The sequence below is a fragment of the Canis lupus genome, chromosome 9 (assembly GCF_048164855.1).
Source record: "Canis lupus baileyi chromosome 9, mCanLup2.hap1, whole genome shotgun sequence".
NCBI lineage: Eukaryota > Metazoa > Chordata > Mammalia > Carnivora > Canidae > Canis > Canis lupus.
The window spans coordinates 71,459,558-71,482,063 of record NC_132846.1 but is presented as its reverse complement, the minus strand read 5'-3'; the positions used below and the strand labels follow the sequence as shown (position 1 = coordinate 71,482,063).

General features: G+C 42.4%; 1 protein-coding gene across 1 annotated transcript in view; it reads right to left on the bottom strand.

Annotated features, from left to right (window-relative positions):
- DYNC1H1 (dynein cytoplasmic 1 heavy chain 1) overlaps nt 1–22,506 on the bottom strand; it is a 67,912-nt gene that overhangs the window by 41,437 nt on the left and 3,969 nt on the right. Inside the window, exons 2-15 of the mRNA XM_072839964.1 lie at nt 17,585–17,672; nt 15,432–15,605; nt 14,938–15,193; nt 14,411–14,597; nt 12,817–13,088; nt 12,498–12,725; nt 9,263–10,339; nt 8,408–8,587; nt 6,338–6,487; nt 4,619–4,765; nt 1,305–1,445; nt 797–973; nt 571–681; nt 367–486 (exon numbers count right to left, since the gene is read on the bottom strand). Coding sequence (XP_072696065.1) covers nt 367–486; nt 571–681; nt 797–973; nt 1,305–1,445; nt 4,619–4,765; nt 6,338–6,487; nt 8,408–8,587; nt 9,263–10,339; nt 12,498–12,725; nt 12,817–13,088; nt 14,411–14,597; nt 14,938–15,193; nt 15,432–15,605; nt 17,585–17,672 — 3,308 coding nt within the window. The remainder of the gene's footprint in view (nt 1–366; nt 487–570; nt 682–796; nt 974–1,304; nt 1,446–4,618; nt 4,766–6,337; nt 6,488–8,407; nt 8,588–9,262; nt 10,340–12,497; nt 12,726–12,816; nt 13,089–14,410; nt 14,598–14,937; nt 15,194–15,431; nt 15,606–17,584; nt 17,673–22,506) is intronic.

Here is a 22,506-nt window from a genome sequence, read left to right as displayed (position 1 = left end):
ACTCCCTTCCACCCCAAGCCTGTTGAGGTGGCTGCGCCCAAGCAGCCTGGAGAGGACTGAAAGCATGCTGCTGGCGGTGCTTCACCCCCAACTTCCAAATCAGAAAAACAAATGCATGTGTGAGGACTCAACGATCAACACCTAAAGTAAAAGATTTAAAAAGCAAAACACAGTGGTTCTCAAAGCTCCACACACTTCAGAATCACCTGCAGAGCTGATTAAAATGCAGACCCCCAGGATGCCAGGATCTGTGCTTTACCCTGCACACCAGGTGGATACAAGAGTGACAGTAGGGGGCCATGTGTCCTTTAACTCTAAGTGCCACCACAACCGATGAGGAGAATTTTAACTATGCACGGAGCTCACCTCAACTTGTTTTTCAAACTGTTTTATCTTTCGTTTTAAAGACTGTACGTAAGTGATGAAGGTCACGGCGTCGGAGGTGCTGGCCGTGTCCACTGAGTGCTGCTCCAGCTCCTGGCGCGACTGTTCAGAGAGAACGCAGAATTTTAACACAGAGCCGTGGTTTACCAGTAGCCTCGTGACGCTGCCGGGACCTTGGCTCCTCACCTTTGAGATCTGGGAATGGAATTCCGTCATGTTCGATCCGAGCATCTGCCCGAATTTGCTGAGAACCTCCTTGTGCCAAGAGTCGTACTTCAGGTTGACCTTAGATTGAACCTGCAGGTGAAGAGCCCACGACGCAATCATTAGTTCCTTCCTGCACCCTCATCACCCACGGATGTCCCCTAGAGCTGGCAACCATGGCCCCTTTCAACGAGACAGCAGAGCGCACCTTGCCGTAATCTATAACTACCGGCCCAAACTCCTTCTTGGTTTCTGCATTGTCAAAAGTGCCTCTGGCCTTCCTTATCTGAACCAGGAGAGCCTGCCATTTGTTGAGATCCTCCCCAAGTCTGTTGTAGATGTTTTCAGCCTGCATGTCCCACAGGCACTGATACTGAAGCCAGACCTGCAGGCGAAGAGCACAGTCAAAGAGCACAGCTGGGCTTTTCACCCTGTAGAATATTCATACTTCATTAATAAGACTCACTTTCTTTCGACATTGTTAGAAAAATCACTTCACATTCTCAGAATTTTCATACTGAAAGATAAAATTTACTGCCCTCTGAAATGAGAGTTCATGTCCCACTAGATTTGTTCTACTGTGCACAGTTTGCTTTACAATAAGCAAAAGTTATCTAGCGTGTCGTATTATAGACATATCACGTTCATTAGACCTCATACTCACCATATCTAAGACAGAGTTTCTAGCATAATGATGGAGACAGGGAGCTTCTCACCTTGACGTACTGCTCGACCTCAGTCACGATGCCCATAACTGCAGAGTAGGACTCCTCCAGGGCAGCAGGGCCATCAGGCATCCGCGTTAAAGCGTTCCGGTAGAATTTCTCTTCCTCCGTCAGCTCGTAATGCACGCCCACCTGAGCAAGCAGAGCCAGAAGGAACACAGGTGGTGTGTACAGAAATGTTCACCTCAGAGCCACCTTTCACTGAATTCCGATGAACTGAAGGAAGAACTCGCTATAGAAATAGCATCTGAGGGATAACATCCACTTACCCCAGCCACAAGAAATCAGAAGTCTACTCAAACTTCACTCAACCAACAAAGGGAACATCAGATAAACTACAAGCTAGAAAATGGGGCATCACTAGGCAAGAACAGTTACAGAACCCTCTGAGCCCTTGGAGCAGAGCTGTTGGAGACCTGAGCCTCTCTGGGAGCAAAGCACAAAGGTGGTCTCTAAAGAACCAAGATTACCATGACCACATAATTACACCGGCTAGGACAATGGAAGTGATGACTCAGTAATCGTTTCAATGGTCTGAGTGTTGCCCACATGCCAGGCACTGTTGTAGGCACAGGAAACATCCTGACAAAGATCTGTGCTCACACGGGCCTACATTCTGTGGGAGGAGAGACAGAGAAAAGCAAACTACAGAATGGCAGCGGGTGAAAAGCACTGTGGAGACAAAGCAGGAAAGAGGAGGGCCAGGAGTATGAGGTAGGGGAGGTCAGGGAAGGCCACACTGAGCAGGATCAGGAGAGGGAAGGAGTGAGCTGTGTCAATGATTTTACTACGAGAAGTTCAATGCAGAGAGATCAACAAGTGCAAAGGCCCAGGGGCAAGAGCCTGTCTGACATGTCTAAGGAGAACAAGATTGCCAGTGTGGTAGGAGCAGAGTCAGTAAGCAGGAGGCAGGTACTCCAGTCAGAGAGGCAACAAGCAGCATATTCCGTGGGGCCCATCACTCTGCCATGGGACGTGGGCTTTCATGAGGAGTGGCACGGAAAGCCATTGGTGGATTCTGGGAAGAGCAGTGTCAAGACCAACATGAAATCTAAGACTGCTGTTGTGCTGAAAATAGATTTTAGGGGAGCAAAAGCAGACACAAAAACCCACCCAGAGGAACTGTAGGAATCCAAGTGAGGGATGATGATACCTTAGACTGGTAGTATCAGGAGATGTGGGCAAAAAAATATCAGGGTGAATTTTGAAGACATAGACACTGGGAGGCCAGGGTGACCCCTCGAGTTAGGCCTGAGTGGGTTGAGGGTGGGGAAAGGTAGGGAAAGGAAAGGGAAAGGTGGGAGCAAATCTGAGGGAGGAGGTCAGAGACATGTTCAGTTTGATGTGCTCATCAGCCTTGTGGAAATGCCCAGGAGCCAGCTGGAGCAAGGCTCTTGGAGTCCAGATAAAGGCTGAGATGAAGGTGGGAACACAGAGTCATCCCATAGGGTCAGTCTTAAAAGAACGGACTGAGTGGGACAGAGTACTGGGAGGAGGAGCACACAGAACAGGTAGAGGCCAGAGGAGGGAGAGCCAGAGAGGAGCCAGAAGGGGACACTGGCCAGAGAGGTGGGGGGACAATCAGGACAGCCCAGCAGAACAGCAGGAGGGGGTGCACACCTGTCATATCCTGCTACTGACACTTCTCAAGGGCTGGGAAGACTGCGACAGGTAAAGGCCGGTGACCCTGACACCTGAGAGGTAGGGACCTGGAGCAGGTGTATAGACAAGTCCTTTGTGTTTTTACCAAGGGGAGCCAGAGCTAGAGGATGACAGGGGTCAGGCTTATTTGCTGACAGGAAATTCAGCAGAGGGAAGAGTGCTAAGCCTCAGAGCAAGGACAGGGGACCCAGCAGAAGAGAGACTGGCTTCAGTTCCATCAGATGTGGAGACAAACAGGACAGCAATACAAACAGAAACATGGCAGGTTAAAAACAGAACATAAGAAATATCCTGCAGTCTGCACAGACTCCCTGAGCAGAAGGAATCAGTATCCACAGCTCGGCTCTGATTAGCTAGACACTGTCAAGTTTTGGGCTAATCACTGCCAAGATTGTGAGTCTACAGGTGGTTGCTACTGCAAAAAAATCTGAGGGCTGAGCCTATGGTGCATATGTTCAAAGCTAAGACTTTCTACAAGAGCTGGTCAAAACAGAGGTTGTGGAGATCTGCTGATGTGAAGTAATATTGCTTAGAGGCCAGGGACTAAACAGTTTTTCGGGTTTTCCTTTTGCTCCAGAGCAGGTTATTAAAACTGTATCTGGGACTTGTTTTAAAATAATCTGGTGGGGGAAGGGAAGGGAATTGAAATTTAAAATGGCCACATGATAATAAACAAAGCAAGTTGGTGTGAGCTCGTGAGATTCTTAGATTTATATATATATGTAAATCTCTATAATAAAGTGGGAGTGGGGAGGAATAGGAATTAAGATTCCCAAAGAAGGGGATCCCTGGGTGGCGCAGTGGTTTGGCGCCTGCCTTTGGCCCAGGGCGCGATCCTGGAGACCCGGGATCGAATCCCACATCGGGCTACCGGTGCATGGAGCCTGCTTCTCCCTCTGCCTATGTCTCTGCCTCTCTCTCTCTCTCTCTGTGTGACTATCATAAATAAATAAAAATTAAAAAAAAAAAAAAAAAAAGATTCCCAAAGAAGTTCATGGAGGGAATTTCTTTCTTTTCTTTCTTTTTTTCTTTCTTTCTTTCTTTTTCTTCTTTTCTTTTCTTTCTTTTCTTCCTTTTTTTTTTTTTTAAAGATTTTATTTATTTATTCACGATAGACATAGAGAGAGAGAGAGGCAGAGATAGTATAGGAATTAAGATTCCCAAAGAAGTTCACGGAGGGAATTTCTTTTTTCTTTCTTTTTTTTTTTTTTAAAGATTTTATTTATTTATTCACGATACACATAGAGAGAGAGAGAGAGAGAGAGAGGCAGAGATACAGGCAGAGGGAGAAGCAGGCTCCATGCCAGGAGCCTGACGTGGGACTCGATCCCGGGACTCCGGGATCGCACCCTGGGCCAAAGGCAGGCGCCAAACCGCTGAGCTATCCAGGGATCCCCCACGGAGGGAATTTCTAAGAGCCTACTGAGATCAGAACTACAGAGGCAAGTATTTGGAAAGGTAGCCACAGGAAAACTGTCAGATCACACAAGGCTTCCTCTAGCTTTCCCTTAGAATGCTGAGCCACAAGTCTGGAGTCTGAGAAGACATATCAAGAGCAAAATTTAAAGAGACGTGATAGAGGTGCCACAGAGCCCTGGGAGGCTGGTCAGAAGGCCCACAGTGTAAGTCTCTGGAAGGCTCACCTGGTACCTCTGACTTTGGATCCTGGGAAGAGACAGCACAACCATCTTCCAGGCAAACATTTCCTGATACAGCTTGTACCTGCACTCTTCAATTGGTGGATTCAAATAGATGACCTGATTGGTTATTCTCAGCTCATGAACAACATTCTGTAAAAGAAAAATTTCATTTCTTACTCAGCAATGAAGTAATAAACTTCATTTTTGAAGTATAATAAATGGCTTTTATTAGCCATTTATTAAAATAATGGCTTTTGATAAAATGGCTTTTATCAATTTGTGATGTCTGAATCATTCATGAGAAGCATGATCATTTCTCGGTTAAAAATCTAATACCTAAGTGTGATTCCAAGGTACTAATAAATTGGTGAATGCCTACAGAAGCCATTTTTCAATAAAATGGTACTGAACATATGTGTATATGACTGCTCAGTAATCATCTCAAGTAAAGTTAGGTGCTATGAATGCTTAAGTCTGAAACTGGGTAAAAAGTATACAAATTACAGCTTTTTTTTTTTTTTTTTGTCATACGAAGCATTAGAATTATTTCAAAGAAATGTTCTTGATATAAAAGCTTTTTCCAAACTAAAAATAATGGTTTTGATGCATAACACTTTCTCCCCCTAAATTTTATTAACCCTCTTGAGTCTGAACCATGAGTCTGTTACTTTATTAAGAGAACGTGGTCTTCTATATTTCATGTATATGGTCCGTGGCCCTCCCCAAAGGGTTATAAATCAGAGGCCAGGCACTGATTAGGTTCCTCCTGGTTTCCCATGTGTAGGTGAACACACAGTAGGTGCTCAATGGAGCACCATCTGATTTAATGTGCATGGTGATCTCTGTACACAATGACCTTGGGACCCAAGAACCCTGTGCCACTGATGCAGTGACGAGGCTGGCATTAGCCGTCAGACACATGCCAGCATGGATGTAGGTTTACATGTCAAGGTGAGGCTGTGCCACCTCCCAGTGCCTGGTTTAAGCTAAGCAAGAATTCCAACTCTATCACCATGAGTAGTTGCTTTACTTAGATATACCCATTTGCTTTTCTGCACCTCTGTATTTTAAAGAGAATGCTCTGGGGATAAATATATGTAATATTCAAAAACGAAAACATTTTTCAAGCATTAAAAGAAAAAAAACGAGAAGGTAACATCTGGGGAGAAAAAGAATAGCCGATTGTTTCCCCCACATCAATGTTTTTACCTTCAGTTCTTTGAGGTTTCTGTTTTGTAAAACATTTTTATTGGTAAATTTAACACAAATGCAACAAACCATATAATATAAAATACTGACTTCAGTCACATTTCCTAGGACCCCACAGCACAGTTTTCACATCTCCTTGATTCCTTCCAACCTCTGACATTTTTCTCAGTTTTTCCTTGTCTTTCTCAAATAACCTTGACACTCTGGAAGAGTACTGGTCAGGTGTTCTGAAGGGGACATCTGATCTTTTGTCATGATTAGAATGAGTCTGGGAGATGTGAGGACAAGGACAGGGGTGGGAGGGGGTGGGGAATGGCCCTGCCAGCACATCACACACATTGCAGGCTAAACAATGAGTACAAGATAGCAGTGCTGATGCTGACTTGGGTCACCTAGGTGAGGTGGTGTCTGTCAGGCTTTTTCCCTGTAAAGTGGCTCTTTCATCAGTACTTTTCAAAGGGAGAATCTTTTGTTTGATCTACTAGCAAACTGGATGCTATGGGAAATACTCACTTTAATCTTTGGCTCTCCACCAGGCTTGTGACTAACTTGAGGTGCATCTGTATCCATGTCAACTTCTGCTTTATCTTCAGCTTGTCCAAGAAGCACCTGGGTCCAAGCTCTCAGGCCAGCTTGTAGGCGAACGCCCAATATTCTTTCAATCTACAGAGAATGCAGGATCAAAGAAGAGTGTTCCTTCCAAGTTAGCTCAGCAAGCAAGTCAGATAGAACACCAATGCTTCGGGTCAAGGATGACAGTTGCTACCACACCCTTCATCTTACCCTGGTTCCCCATCTCATTCTGTCCCTCTCTCAGTCCCAGACAATCTGACCTCCATCTGGAGGCTAACCTAGTCACCAACCCTCCAACTTGTAAGGGACAAGGAGATGAATGCAGATGCAGTCATGGTCTCACTGCTCAACATACTAGAAAATTTATAAAACAAAAACATTTTCCTAGGAGCCTCAGAGATAAAACTAGCAATCTATAATTTGGAAAATAAACCATTTTTTTTTTGGTAAAATTGAGATAGAAATTGACATAAAACATATTAGCTTTAGATAGATAACATAATAATTCCATATTTGTATATACTGCAAAACCACCACCAGGTAAGGCTAGTTAACACCTGTCAGCACATACAGGTAACGGTTTTCTTTTAACAAGTAAGGAACAAAGTCTTCTCTCTGATTGTAATGAGACAAGTGAATGCCCTCTGAACAGGACACGTGTATGTCCTCATGCAAAGTCTGTCTTGGGTCACACAGCCATCCTAGGAATGGTGGAATGGCAGCTGTGATAAAATCTGAGACTTTCAGGAAATTTGGAAGAGTGGGGTTTGTTAACTTTCCTTGGTAGTGTCCTATGTGTGGATACTCTGCATCTTTGTGGTTACAAGCTTTCTCTTCCTTTCTCTCTAATACACTTTGGAGTTGCCCATCCACCACCTGTCCACTGCCATGAAATATCCTACTTTCCAGGGCTCTCCATGATGCTGACATCTGTCAACGAGAAAGCCACCATGGGGTGCTAAGTTTATTTCAAATACACGCACAGGTGCATAGACACACTTCTCCCTACCTGTACACCTCTATAGGGGTGAGCCTGATCCTCTACACCAGGAGTAAGAGGTATTTGGTTGCTGGGCATTTGTTATTTCTTTCTTTCTCTTTTTTTTTTTTTTAATTAAAAATGATTTTTTTTTGGAGGTGGGGCACCTGGGTGGTTCAGTTGGTTAAACATCTGCCTTCAGCTCAGGTCATGGTCCTGGGATCGAGAACCATGTCAGGCTCTCTGCTCAGCAGGGAGTCTGCTTCTCCCTCTCCCTCTGTGTGTGCGTGCTGCACTCTCCCCCCACTCAGATAAATAAATCTTCAAAAAAATAAGTTTGTTTTTTTAATTAAGTTTTAGGCCCAACAAGGAGCTTCAACTCATGATCTGGAAGGTCAAGCGTCCCATGCTCTACCGACTGAGTCAGCCAGGCACTCCTGGGCATTTCTTTTTAAATTGGGTGGTTGAGAGGGGGCATCATTCAGAGAAGGATGCCTGGAGGGAAAGGCCAGGGAGGACAACCTGTTACTAGGTGAGCAGGGAGGTAGGAGGCTGGCAGATATTCAGATAATATAGAGATTTCCCTCACCTCACTACCTGCAACTTGGAATGGACAGGAGCATTGCCAGTACCATGTAGCTCAACTCCACCGTGAGCTAAATGGGATATCTCGAGGGGAAATGGGACTATTGCTGATAATTTCCACGGGAAAATGCTTTTCAGGGATCCCTGGGTGGCGCAGTGGTTTAGCGCCTGCCTTTGGCCCAGGGCGCGATCCTGGAGACCCGGGATCGAATCCCGTCGGGCTCCCGGTGCATGGAGCCTGCTTCTCCCTCTGCCTGTGTCTCTGCCTCTCTCTCTCTCTGTGACTATCATACATAAATAAATAAAAATTATTAAAAAAAAAAAAAAAGAAAAACCCTTAAAAAAAAAAATGCTTTTCAGTGACGAACTAATAAGCTTATAAAACAGAGTCCACCCTTATGTCAACAATGGAAAACTGAAAAACAGTGTAACAACCCATCCCTCACCTCCATGTCAAGCTTGTTGACCCAGATGGGCAGGTTGGAATAGGAGTGCAGATTTAAGTCGTCCACGGCTTTCTGGACTCTATTCAAGATCTCGGAGAAGGTCTTGTGATCATACATGCAAGTCTCAAGGGAACGGACCTCCAGGTCTATTTTTTCTTCAATAATTAACAGATCATCCACCTAAAGGAAGGTGTATTTAATATTCAAAACACCATTCACTCCATTTATGTATGTCTTCTTGATTAACGTATGTTTAATGCCTTCTTCCAGGAGGACCTAATCCCGCATGTTGGTGTGAGAACACTTATCCCACTCCTGTGCTTTTCACAGAGGGAAGGGAAATGTATGGAAAGCATCAGCCTCTCCCCACTCCTCCCCTGCTCACGGGAAGGGTGACCTCTGACTGAGAAGTCTGGGACCAGGAAATGGCTGTGCTCACAGCAGCAGGCTGGGCGCCAGGAGGCTAACAGCTGTCCAGCTGTGCCGGGGTCTGGGAAGGAAGTCTGGGTCTGGGATGGGCCGAAAGCAAGGGCCGTGGCCATAGATCTAGAGCCCACTGTCCGAGCATCTGTGTCAGTAATAAAGCTCTTGTCTCACTCAGTCAGACTCCTGTGTCCATCACCTCTCCATTGGTTTTTGAACTCAGGCTGTTATTTAACAATCTTCCCAGAGCCCACCACAGTCAAACAGCCCAGCCAGAGAGTAAAAGAGCTGCTCCTCCCCTTCAGCTCACACGGCCCAATGCGGTATCGGTCAGGAACGCCTCCTGGGAGAACTACCGTGCTGAGTGAGCTATTACTACCTTCAGTTCATTCCCAGGACCCTAGAGGATGCAGGGAGTAAATCAGAACACACCTTTTCTTGGAAGTTGAAGACGGTCTCCGCCAAGCGCTGCACGTATGGGTCGAGCTTGTAGGATTCCCACACCAGTGCAATGCCCTCTGCGATCAGAGCCTGCACTTCCTTTTTCAAGCCCGCCACCAAAAGGGAAATGGTGTTCCGCTCCTCGACCTTCTCACATGTGCGCTCATAGGTGCGCACACTCTCAATCAGCGAGATGGCAAATGGGTACAGCTGGTTTGCTTGGTGAGCCTTGTTCACAATCGCCAGCGGGACTCGGAAACCAAGCCACTTGAGGTTTCGAACTTCTTTGGAAAGTGTGATGATCTCGGGAAGGAAGTTAACTTTAAGCTTCAGGACGTTTCCAGTGCGCCCCCGGACTCGAGTGCTTTCAATGGTGAAGATGCGCCCCGAGACACCAAGGTTGCGCTGCTGCACCTTCCGTGCCCAGTCATCGAATATCTCCTGAGTGTTGAGCTTCATGCGGAAGCTGTCCCCGTCCTGCTTCAGCTTCTGGCCCTCCACATGGTTCTCCCAGCCCTTCCCCAGCACATCCTCTACACGCTTCATGTAGGCACTCAGCTGGCGGTCGATCTGCTTCGCCCAGATGATGGAGCCTGACACTGGGGGCAGGTCACGCACATGGCTCATCTTACACGCCTGACTCTGTGGGTACTGGACCTTGAACTTGTCATGGAGAGACTCGATGTCATCTTTCACACGCTGAATTAGCTGGGTCTGGTACTCGCGGATGGCCCCACGGATGTGAGGCCGGACAAATAGTGCATTGAACCTGGAGAAAATCCTGAACATCTCGTTAGCGTTCTTGGCTGTGCCAAGCTGATCCCTAAGGCGAGCAGTGATGCGGGTCTCCACCCTGTCGATTCGCTCATCATATCTCTTCATGGCGGCCTCCCAAGCTTCCGTGCCTTCCTTGGAGACATCTAGCCCGTCCACTTCCTTGACATTCTCATAGGCAAGGTTGACCTCCTCAATAGCATTCGCATCCGCGGCATCAAAGAGAACCTCTGCTACTTTCATGTCCTGAGGCTCAGGGACCTCTCCTTGATTCTGTTGTGCAACTGCTGTGACCTGAAAGGGATCCATGACAAAAAAGTTGATCACATGAAGGCTGTCGTTCCATTGTACAGGAGCAAACACTGCACAATATAGTCAGCCCTATCTGTGGGTTTTTAACTTTTAGCCAAATGTTTTATAACCACAACCCAACAAAGCTACGAGAAATACCAGAGAGTATATTCTACTCTGCATGTAAAGATCTTCTGACAATGTAGTTTTAGTTCTTAAGCTAAAATAACATGTTAAAACCTAGGTTTTGGGTACTTGCCTCTTCAAAGTTTTGTCAACAATTAAAACTATATTGGAAAGCTCAGTAATTTGCAGGAACACTACATATAAACTCAGTATCCAACAAAGTCTTCCTTTTTGATTATTAAAACTTTAATTATAATCCACAGGTAAATACCACTGCAGAGGGACAGATGAAGGCTACACCAACCGGGAAGAATCCCTGTTCAGTTCCCCGAAGCTCTCAGAGAGCAGAGCAGAGGATGAGCTTTACCTCAGGAAGCACAAGACTTCCACAGACATCTCTTGCCCACACTCCCACAGAATTATAAAGCAAGCAGGGGCCTTCATTTGGGTCCACAGATGTCTTGGATGAAATTCAGATAGTCTGGAAACTTGTTTGGGGGAGATCATCATTATTATTTTCACTAACCCCTAACTAAAATTTAGCATTTCCTATAATTATGAATGCACACAACAGTCACAGTCATTTGAGGTTCTAAGGCTTTGTCATCAACAAATACTTTCTCATCACATTTGTACATATCTTTTTTTTTTTTAATATTTATGTATGTATTTGAGAGCGAGCAAGCGCACAAGCACGAGTTGAGTGCACCAGTGTGGGGAGGGCTAGAGGGAAAGAGAGAGAGAAGGAGACTCCCGGAGTGGGGAGCCCAAGGCAGGGCTTGATCCCAGGATCCCGAGATGATGATGTGAGCCAGAATCAAGAGTTGGATGCTTAACCAACCGAGCCACCCAGCTACCCCACATTTGTACATATCCTGATTATCTTGCTTATGCTCATTACTACTTCAAAATTACAATATTAATATGGCCCATCACTAGATCTTGCTATTTTATTTGTTCATGGCAAAGCACAGAGATTACTAGATCACAATTTAGATAATTGTTTCCTTGTAAACCTGTGCATTTTATTTCATGCATTTAAAAACATTCTGAGTTGCGGGGGGGGGGGGCGCCAGGTGCCTTAGTTGATTAAGTATCTTCATTTCGATTGACTTAGACGGGATGAGCACTGGGTGTTTTTCTGTATATTGACAAATTTAACACCAATAAAAAATAAATTTATAAAAAAAAAAAGTTGAAAAAAATAATAGAAAAAAAGCATCTTCATTTCGGCTCAGGTTATGATCTCAGGGTTGTGAGATCAAGCCCTGAGTCAGCCTCCATCCTGGGAATAGAGCCTGTTTAAGATTCTCTCTCTCCCTCTCCCTCTGTTTCTCCATCTACCTTCCTCTTCCTCTCTCTAAAATAAAAAAAAAGGAAAAATAGGGCAGCCCCGGTGGCTCAGTGGTTTAGCACCACCTTCAGCCCAGGGCATGATCCTGGAGACCTGGGATTGAGTCCCACATCGGGCTCCCTGCATGGAGCCCGCTTCTCCCTCTGCCTGTGTCTCTGCCTCTCTCTCTCCCTCTGTGTCTCTCATGAATAAATAAATAAAATCTTAAAAAAAAAATTAAAAAAGATTTAAAACCCAAGAAGTCTAGCTCTAGGGCCTGTGCATTTTTAGGGGAGGGATGAATGGATGGAGAAGATTTGGAGTAAATACAGAATCACTGCATCACAGAGAGAACAGTGACAGGATACAAATGGAACTCAAGCACTTAGCACAAAACACAAGTGGTTCATGTGCATTCTAAGAAAAAAAAGGAGTGGGGGCGCCTGGGGGCCTCAGTACATTAAGTGTCTGTCTTTAGTTCAGGTCATGATCTTAGGGTCCTGAGATCAGCGCTACATGGGGGAGAGGGTCCCTGTTCAGCAGGGAGTCTGTGTCTCCCTCTCCCTCTAACCCTCCCCCTGCTCATGCTCTCGCTCGCTCACTCTGCCCACCGCCCACTCTCTCTTTAATAAGTAAATAAAACCTTAAAAAAAAAAGAGGTTATAAAAACTCATATACGTGTTTTAAAAATGTGATACACACCTGTGGCCTCAAGACCCTGACAATGACAGCTCTCAGCTGTTCGTGCTGGCGTCGAAATTTTCTCATCTGGTCAAGGCGGGCCTGGAGCTTCCTGTGGGCAGGATTGATTCGCCACACCATCTTCAGATTTTCTTCCCTTTTTCTTTTGACAATGTCTCTCAGTAATACCTGAAGCTTCTCATATTCATCATCCCAAGTCTGAAAGACTTCAAAGCATGCGACCATAACCTAGGATACAATTTACAAGAGCAAGCTTATTATTACAGCATGTTTTCATCTCCATGCCCTGAGGATGGTTTTCTGATATATTAAAACTTACTTTTTCAAATTCTTCATAAGCAACATGCATCAATTTTCTGGTGCCCAATACTTTGAGTAACTGAGAACTCAAGTCTCTTGAAATTGCCTCCACCAAACGCAGTGCCCTCTGAATGGGATATTTTGTGTTTCGGATCTTTCTCAAATGGGTGAAAATTGCAACAAGTGCCTGCCTTATTTTGTCCAGCTCAGTGGCAGACAGTAAATCATTCAGAGGAAAATCTTTCATCAGAGGATTGTAGTCATTCACAGTTTCCAAAGCCTGTTTTAGACCTAGATTAACAGAGAAATGGTTAATGGTTTTCATATAAAGTAATACACATATAATATATTGTTACATGTCAACCATACCTTCATTAGGGAAAAGTAATACAACTAAGAGGATACTGCTTACAACTTAACACTGGGTAAGTAAACTGAAATACAGTCTTACAACGGAACATTCTGATGTTGCAGAAGAGTCAGTGACACAGAAACTGATATTTGAAAAAAAGAACATGTTATTAACAGGATGATCCTCTGTTAATTAACGGACAGTCTCGTTGCTTTTTAAAGAATATCAGTCAAGTCACAAATACTCTAAAGGCTGTAGGTGATGGCCCCACAGATTTCATTGTTTCCTATACCATCTAAATGTTCTATAAATAACATTAGGTTTAGAAAAACTGTAATTTTATCATCCTTAGGAACACTAAAATGTAAATGTTATACCCATGGCTCATATGAGGTGAATGTGTTATGGACACAGAATCCCAGAAGCACCTGGGTCTAGTTTACTTTGATTCCTCCAGCATAAGATAAAAAAAAAAAAAAAAAGTATTAGGAAAGAAATAAAAATTTCTGGAGTATTTAAAAACAAACTTCAAGGTGTACCTTTTAGCATTAGGATCAGGTAACATGTGCAATGTGCTCCAAGTAACTAGAAGATTTCTACCTGGAAGTTCCTCAAACATTTAAAATGTGGGCAGCATGCCTTTTTGGGAGGGGTAGGAAAAGAACATGATGAGTATCACAGCCCCGATTCCTTGTTCTAACATTCTCTGGTATCCAAACCTTTGAGTGCCCAGTGTGTGCTAATAAAACATCACTCACATTGTTGTGCATTCAGGAAACTAAATTTATCTTGATCACTTTTCAGAACAGGGAGGAAGGCAGAGAATGGGGAAAATGGGGCAGGTGAAAGAGGAAGAGAAAGCAGTGTCCAGCTCTCGTTCCACAGTCCTGTGGGCAAACAACTTCTGTTTAATGTCAACTACCTTCCTGCCTGGATCGTCAAAAGCACACTTGACTTCATACTAAAAAAGTAACTATCTCCTCAAGGAATCAGGTAACTGAGAAATAGGAGGAAAATTCTAAGAGTCCAGGGATTCTCTACTCAGGCCTAGAAACTGGCTTATGTTCCCAAAACTCCTAAAGGGGAAGGAAGGTATATGGGAAAATCATTTTCATTACCTAGACCTGGGGGAAAAGGAGACAAGACACGAGAAGAAACAGGAAAGATGGTTCATCTATTGACTTTCACTGAAATTATCCATAAGATCTCACAAAAGCCAAATCAATAACTTACTGATCACATTATTAGTCCTAGTTTTTACCTGTGTCAGTGTCAAAACTGACAGTGGCATGGAAACGCTTGCCATGTTTCAAAATATCCAAAGTAAGGAGAACTTCTGGGCTCTCTCGTTTCTCCTGTATGCGGTATAATGCACGTTCCAAGTTTAACCAAAAACTAATTTCCTGCAAGGCTGTTCCTGAGGCAGGGTCTCGATCAAGTTTGGTCACCTTTAAGGATAAATAATATTCAAGAGTATTCACTATTTAAATAAAGGTAGAAAAGTATCATTTAACTGAACACATGCATTACAACTTAATTTTTATATTTCAAGTAGATTTCCTTTCCTGTCGATTGTAAGTGGTTTAATAAGTGAAAGCAAAGGCACATAAGACAGCTGAGATCAATATTCTCTCAAGGTTAATATTTAAATAACTGCACGCTATCCCAGCACAAAGGAGAGAACCACTAACATCATTGGAGACTTCATCTCACTGACAAAAACTCAAACCAGTTTGAGATATTAAAGAATACAGTACTTTATAAACACATCCAATACCATGCTCTTACTTTTTGAATTTCTCGTATCCAACGGTTAACTCCTGATTGTAACTGATTGAGAAAAGTTGGGTCTTCAACCTTATCTCCAAAGTCTGTAACTTTTGGCTTTTCTCCACGTTCATAACATTGTTTTGCAACATTTGTAATAATGGGATGAATTGGCAGGCTGATCTCTGGAATTTCAATATTTTGCTGCAAGTGAAGGAGCCCCATTTCAAGTTCTGCGATCTTTTTTTCAACAGAAGGAGCCATTTTATCACCATCCCTAAAAAGGTTAACAAACACTTCAAACTTTAGTGTGTTGTCGGTCTCCAAAAGAGCCTATTATCTAAGGTCTGTCAAACATTAATAACATATATCTTATTAATGCAACAGAATTATATCCTCTTGGTTTACTGGCTTTGCCCTCCCAATTTCCGAATTTACAGTATCTTTCACACAGTGTCTTGTGAACACTAAGTGAAATAGGACATTCAAACCAACAGAGGAAGAAGGGTTTTTACCTGTCTGCCTTGCCAGACTCTCTGATATAGGACTTGAAAAAAGGAGCCACCGCATTGCTAATGAAAGAATGCAGGGTTTCATATGGGGAGTCTTCACTGAGTGTGAGGACTCGGAGCTGAGAAGACACTGGTTTGTCTGCATCAATTACTGGAGTACGTTTAATGAATGCCAAGCTAAAAGAAAGCAAAAAAAGAAATTAGAATAAAAAACCTCATTCCTAACCAGTTTTAGTAACTATTGTCCTCTGTGTTGTACGTAAATTAAAAATTCATTTGAATGTTTTAAATTAAAAATCATATTAAGAATACATAAAAAAAGAATACATTAAAGAGCTGCTTTTCTAATAGTGAAAAACTGCTTTTCTTTCTTTACTCAGGTGAGAACAACTGAATCAAGGTCAAGGTTTTGGGTGACCATGAAACCAGGCAAAATTAATTTGTCTAATGTATGGGTTGAGTTCATAACCTTGCCCTCACTCACATGAACCTCCCTAGTAACTGCAAGTTACAAGCCATGATGTGCTTAAATCTGATATGTTCATTTGTACCATTTATTTATGGCACTAAGTCACAGATTAGCTTTAATAAATAACAGTCACTCACAGGTTAAAGTGACAAGAAGGCATTCCAGACCCCCCACAGCCTGGCCTAAATCTACTCTTCCAGTCTTATCTCCTGTTATGTACCCCCTTCCCTACCCAAGACACTGCTTAAAATAGATGTCCCATTCTCTGAACATTACATGCCTTTGTGTCTTTGCTTAAGAAATCTACATTCATCTGCTGAAATTCCAGGTAATCCTCAAAACCCAATTTTGGCATTACCTCTTCCATGGGGCCTTCCCTAACCAGAATCACTCTTGCCAATCTCCATGTTTCATGGTATTCTGTGCCTCTAATATTTTGCCAAGTAGTACAGTTAGTGGTGTACCTGCTGAGCTTTCTCCCAAAAGATCACAAGCTTCTGGGAACCAGGTTTTATTTCCCTGCATATGTACTGCTATATCTTACATATAATAGATGCTCAAAGATGGCTAAATTAACAGTTCAAAAAAATTAGTATTTGAATTTTCCATTCCCAGGGCAGTACTTTACACATAATACTTTGTTATTCTAAAAAGTCATTAAAGCCTCCTGATGTGACATACTGAGAAGGAAAAAGTCTTAAAAGCAACCCTACCAAAAATGCACAAATATGTATCACCATTGGTCTGTACTTCTCAAAAATGTCAATATCATGAGAGACACAAAATTAGATTCCGGATCAAGGGAGAATTACTGTAAGGGACATAATATTGAGACAATCTGAATATGCACATGGTACATAAAGAGTGCTATTGTACTACTTCCTGAATTTAAAAATTGTACCAAGGCTATGAATAGAAGTGTCCCTGTTCTTAGGAAATATACTAAAGTCTTAAAAAAAAATAAAAAATAAAGTATTTAAGGATAAAGGGGCAGGCTGTCTACAACTAACTCTTAGACGGTTCGAGAAGAAAAAAAAACAAAAAGCAAAAAACGATAATGCAAATGTGGCTATGTTAACAACGGATACCTCATATCAACTGTATATAATTCATGCAACTCTTTTGTAAGCTTGAAATTATTCAAAATAAAAAGTTTTAAAAAACCAATGCAGTATAAATTAAACATTTACATACTTAAATTTGGATATGTCTACTGGTGTGTAAATTGGCACCATTTCTCTAGGTGGGAAAAACCTGGTAACATGCATTAAAGACCGTAATGACAAATGCATCTGAACCAGTAATGTTTTCTTTAGGGATTTATACTAAAAAGAATTAGACCTCTACCTAAGAATCTTTATTAGGTTTTTACTAGTCACTTATAAAATAAAGAAAATTCTGAGAATTTCTGAGAATAATCTGAGAATTATTATTACACATGTTAAGTACATTACAGCTCAAACCTAAAGTGGATGCCATGACGTAGCAATTAAAATAAAACTACTTTAGAATAAATACTGACTTGGAAATTCTCAGAGTTCCAATACATGAAATCAAAGATAGATACTGAATTTAAACAGCTGAAATCTTGAATGTTTTCTTAATGTCTTCATCTGAGTCAATTAAGATCTACATTCAAATCTTACAAGCTTATAATCCAAGGTACCAGTATAGTCACACAACTCACCTATTGGACTTAACTCCATAATGAATGTCTATGTTGATATTATAGGAAATGAATTCTTTTTCTTCTTCTCCTTCATCACCAACATCCTCTACAAATTATAATAAATATGATGTCAAATTCATGTCAATATCAACAATCGCCCTACCCCCAACCTGACAGTTAAACCTCCACATGACTTGGCTCTATTTTTCCCTTCCTATCCATTTATTTTCTGACTCTTGACCCAGGCACTTTGCTGTGTGATCCTGGGCAAGGGAGTTAACTTCTCTGCCTGGGGTGCTGGAAGCACCAGAACAGGGTCTGGTCCCAGGCAGTGGTGTTCTCTATGGCCAGTGCTCACCACCCACTCCTGGCAGTCTCATCCCTTGTACTCTCCCAACACAGAAGATGCTTTCTACTTCCAACTCTGGGTATTTTGCTCAGGTGTTTACTCAACACTCACTATGGACAGGCATTTTACTAAAAATACTTTAGGCATATCACATACCTAACATTCATGACAACACTGTGGGGGTTGGCATGACTATTCTTACCCATGTTTTCCAAGAAATGTAAGTGAACTGACCAATGTGTGTCTGGAAAGGGACAAAGTGAGAATTCAGAAGTCTGTGATTCCAAATCCAGGGTCCTCCCCAGTACACGAACTACTTCATCCCTCATCAAGGTCCTTTCAGTGCAGATACCCATTAAGAAAATTGTTACCAAGAAATATCCTTAGGGTCACCAAGAGGCATTCACCTAGCCTTCCCCTCTGCTCTGACACCACTTTTCAGAGCCTGCTTGGGGGTCGATTTATGAGTGCATCTTCCTCCCCAGTAGCAAGCTCTTGTAGGGCAGGGAACATACTGATTCCCCACAGCAAACATCATGCACAGTAGTCATTTTAAAAAGCTTACTGGAATTCAATAGTAAGATAGCTCAAGATGCATGTGAATAAAATGTCTTTTATTTTTAAAGTAGGCTCCATAGTGATCATGGAGCCCAATCCAGGACCTGAACCCATGACCCTGAGATTAAGACCTGAGCTGAGATCAAGAGTCAGATGCTTAACTGACAGAATCACCGAGATGCCCCTGAACAAAATTTCTGAATAATTAAAAAAGCACAATTGAAAAATTAAAATTTGTAAGACTGGAAAATAATCCAAAGCACTAGATCTAGTACTGATCTACTAGATGCATAAATGCTCCAGTTGAATTATCTTTGCAATGATATATTGTATGGAATATCTGCATTGGCAAAAATTTCTACCCAAGGATTTTTTTAAAGATTTAATTTATTTATTCATGAGAGACAGAAAGAGAGAGAGAGAGAGAGACAGAGAGAGACAGAGACACAGGCAGAGGGAGAAGCAGGCTCCATGCAGGGAGCCTGATGTGGGACTCGATGCCGGGACTCCAGGATCACGCCCTGGGCCGAAGGCAGGCACTAAACCGCTGAGCCACCCAGGGATTCCCACCTACCCAAGGATTAACATGATATGTGTGTTTTGCCTTCACATTTAAGTCATGATGTAAGAGCAAAGGCAGCAGACTTATCTGAGTGATCTTGGGAAAGTCATTCTTCTTCCTCAAATTCATGAAATGAAAAATGGGCAGCAGAGTCAAGGGATGGGTGAAATAAGTGAAAGAGACGAAGAGTATACGTATGATAAATGTACAGAAGTGCTGACTCACTATATTGTACACCTGAGACTAGTATAACACTATGTTAATTATATTGGAATTAAAATTTTAGAAACTAAAAAATAATAGGCAGCAGAGGAGGGGGTGGGATATTAAATTAGATGGTCTATAAAGTTTCTTTAAGCACCAACAACTGAAAATCTGGGTATACAGGTCTGAGCAAAAGTCATTTATTTCATTAGCTTTAAGATGAGACAAATACAATATATACACGAAAAGATGAAAAATAATACTATATCTATATAATTCTTCCAAATTATTGTTTTTAGTATAATTTTAAGAAGAGGAGGTGGCCAACTATTCTAGTATGCCAGGGACTTCCTAGCTCTTTTTAAAAAATAATTTAAAAGAAAAAAAAAAACTAAACACATCAGTCTGGTTTTCTAACTACCAAAATATGGAAATACCACAATACAGATCATAGTGCCTGAAACCAACCACGCATATGATTGTAATCTCTAAAATGCAAGCACACGAACAGACAAAGATATAATCCCAAACTAGGGGATCCCTGGGTGGCTCGGCAGTTCAGTGCCTGCCTTTGGCCCAGGGCGTGATCCTGGAGTCCCGGGATCCAGTCCCACGTCGGGCTCCCTGCATGGAGCCTGCTTCTCTCTCTGCCTGTGTCTCTGCTTCTCTATGTCTATCGTGAATAAATAAATAAAGTCTTAAAAAAAAAAAAAAAAAGAAAGAATCCCAAACTAAAACAGTTTTCAGGGTGGTAGGGCTATGGAGTATTTTCTCCTTCAATTTTCCAAACTCTGTTCTATGAATTATATAAAATATATGTCATCAAAATAGCATCTAAGCAGTATCTAGAAAAGTACCATTCTATAATCACTAAAGGAAATTCCTGATATAACTAAAAAACATGGTATATTCATTTTGAATCATTTCTTCCTCCAAGGCAAGATTCATCATCTATAAAATAAAATCACACAGAAAACATGCCAACTGGATGCAGCATCTAGCCACTCTGCCTGCACTTCCTAATGCAAACAAGGTTAAAGGAACTGGGCACTGGGCCATGCGATGAGTCACGGCTCTGCTCTGTCTCAGCACTGCTGGGAACGCCCAGCTCCCCACCAGGAATACCGCAATGCAGCAGAACACTGCCTGAGCTCGGGAAGGCACACCCAAAGACACAGTCCTCAGACAAGGATATCCAATAAGCATCCTCCACTGCTTTGTTAAAACCCTAATTTCTTTTGATGGCAATAATTTAAGGAAATCATAGAACCCATTTTGGATTAGTTTTTAAATGTTTATTCTCCATAAAAGAGATTAAATGAGGTCTGAGTGTCTGATTCCTAGTAGAAAGACCTACCATTGTTTTATAAATTGACATCAAATGATTTAACCTTTTTGCCTCCCTCTAAATTATTACATGTTCCAAATAATAACAGTGTAACATTCTAATTCTGCAGAAACATTTTTTAAAATTGTTCAGAGGAAAGATACTCAATAGTTAATCCTGAATAACAAAGAAGCTATTAATCCTGCTATATTTAGAAGCTTATAACCAATACAATCTGCATATTTTATCAGGCAATACCACTTTCAGGAAAGTCTGAATCAGTTTCCTAATGCTGCTAACATTACTGTTAACACATAATGGGCCAATAGCATATTGCCTGTTAGTTAATACACTCCAAGAATCAAAGTACCAGTACAGAAAGTGTTGAGCCACATTGATACACACATTTAGTGAACTGTAAACATTTCTTTGGTTAACTTCTGAGAGTTCACTGAATTTCTACAGATGTTCAAAATGTCACTTAGCACAAGTCTGTGTATATTTCTATCGAAAGCCCAGTTTAATGTATTTCAAACTCAGAGTGATTTGCATCATTACACTGTGAATTAGGTGACCATTATGTTTCACTTAGTGAAATATAAAAAGATGTGCACTCAATTACCTTAAGACTCGGACTTCCTCCCCTAGGGAGACCGGGTGTGCTTTCAGAAAACCTGGTGAACATGCAAGGTTAGAGGGCACAACAGATGGTAAAGGGGCAGGGCAGGCCAGGCTGCCCAGCTTCCCAGGTCCCTGGTCAGTCCCTCATCCCCCTCCCTCCCACTCTCTCAGCCATGGGGCAGGTTCTTCTCCACCCAGCAAAGGCAGCCAGTTGTTTTCTCTGGCCCACACAAACTACCAAATTACTTGTTACATGTTTTCCTGGTTCTCCTTTATCTTTCATTTTCTTTTCCTCTTAAAATCCAAAACCTACTAATGCCACGTTACTCTGGTAGCTCACTGTCACTGTCACAGATGTCTTCCCTGTGGGGAAGCTCACACACAATTGCTAGAGATTCCCCCTTTCCTGTATCTGGTACTTTTTCTTGTCACCTCGACACCCATTGCCTCCTTCTTTTTTTTTTTTTTTTTTTAAAGATTTTGTTTACTTATTCATTAAAGACACACACAGAGAGGCAGAGGGAAAAGCAGGCTCCCCACTGACCAGGGAGCCCGATGTGGGACTCGATCCCGGGACTCTAGGATCACGACCTGAGCTGAAGAGGCGCTCAACCACTGAGCCACCCAGGCGTCCCAGGGCTGTGACTTCTTTGTCACAACTACTCCCTGATCTGGCCTGAGGCTCAGGGCATGGGGAGAAAGTCTGAGTTTTATCTCTAACCTGAAGACTTCCATTGATAACACTTTTTACAACGTGAAGGGAGGGTTAAATCCCACGTAATACTCTACAATGCTGGCAAACAGAATTTCCCTCCATCTTTACTTTTTAAAAAGAAGCGATGATGGTTTTCCCTTTGCTGCTCATAAATGTTATGTGCTTACGCTACACTGCATATTCAAACTTACTGAGCTGCAGACTGGTTTGTCCTATAGAGGGCAGGGCCCGCCTACAGTGTGACAGCACAGGACAGTAGGAATCCAGGCTGCAAGGTTCCTGGCCTACGGCTTCAAAGGAGTGTACTGTCACAGCAAAAGTCTTCCTGCTAATTTATTAACAATTTTCCTAACCATTTTGGGAACAAAGCAAAGGCCAGAAATGAATACATTTTAGTCATCATTTCTTCATCCATTAGGGAAAGTAAGTTCTCAGAAAACTAATTTTTAAAATCCACAAAAACATTCCCCATTAAACCTTCCACACTGCTGTATCTCTAAGAAGTTGAGCACTGTAAAAAGTTCTCGCTTTCTTTCACATTCTAGCTCTAGCCATCTCTGCAATAATGAGGTAAAACCTCCTAAATGATGTCTTTTAGAAAAAT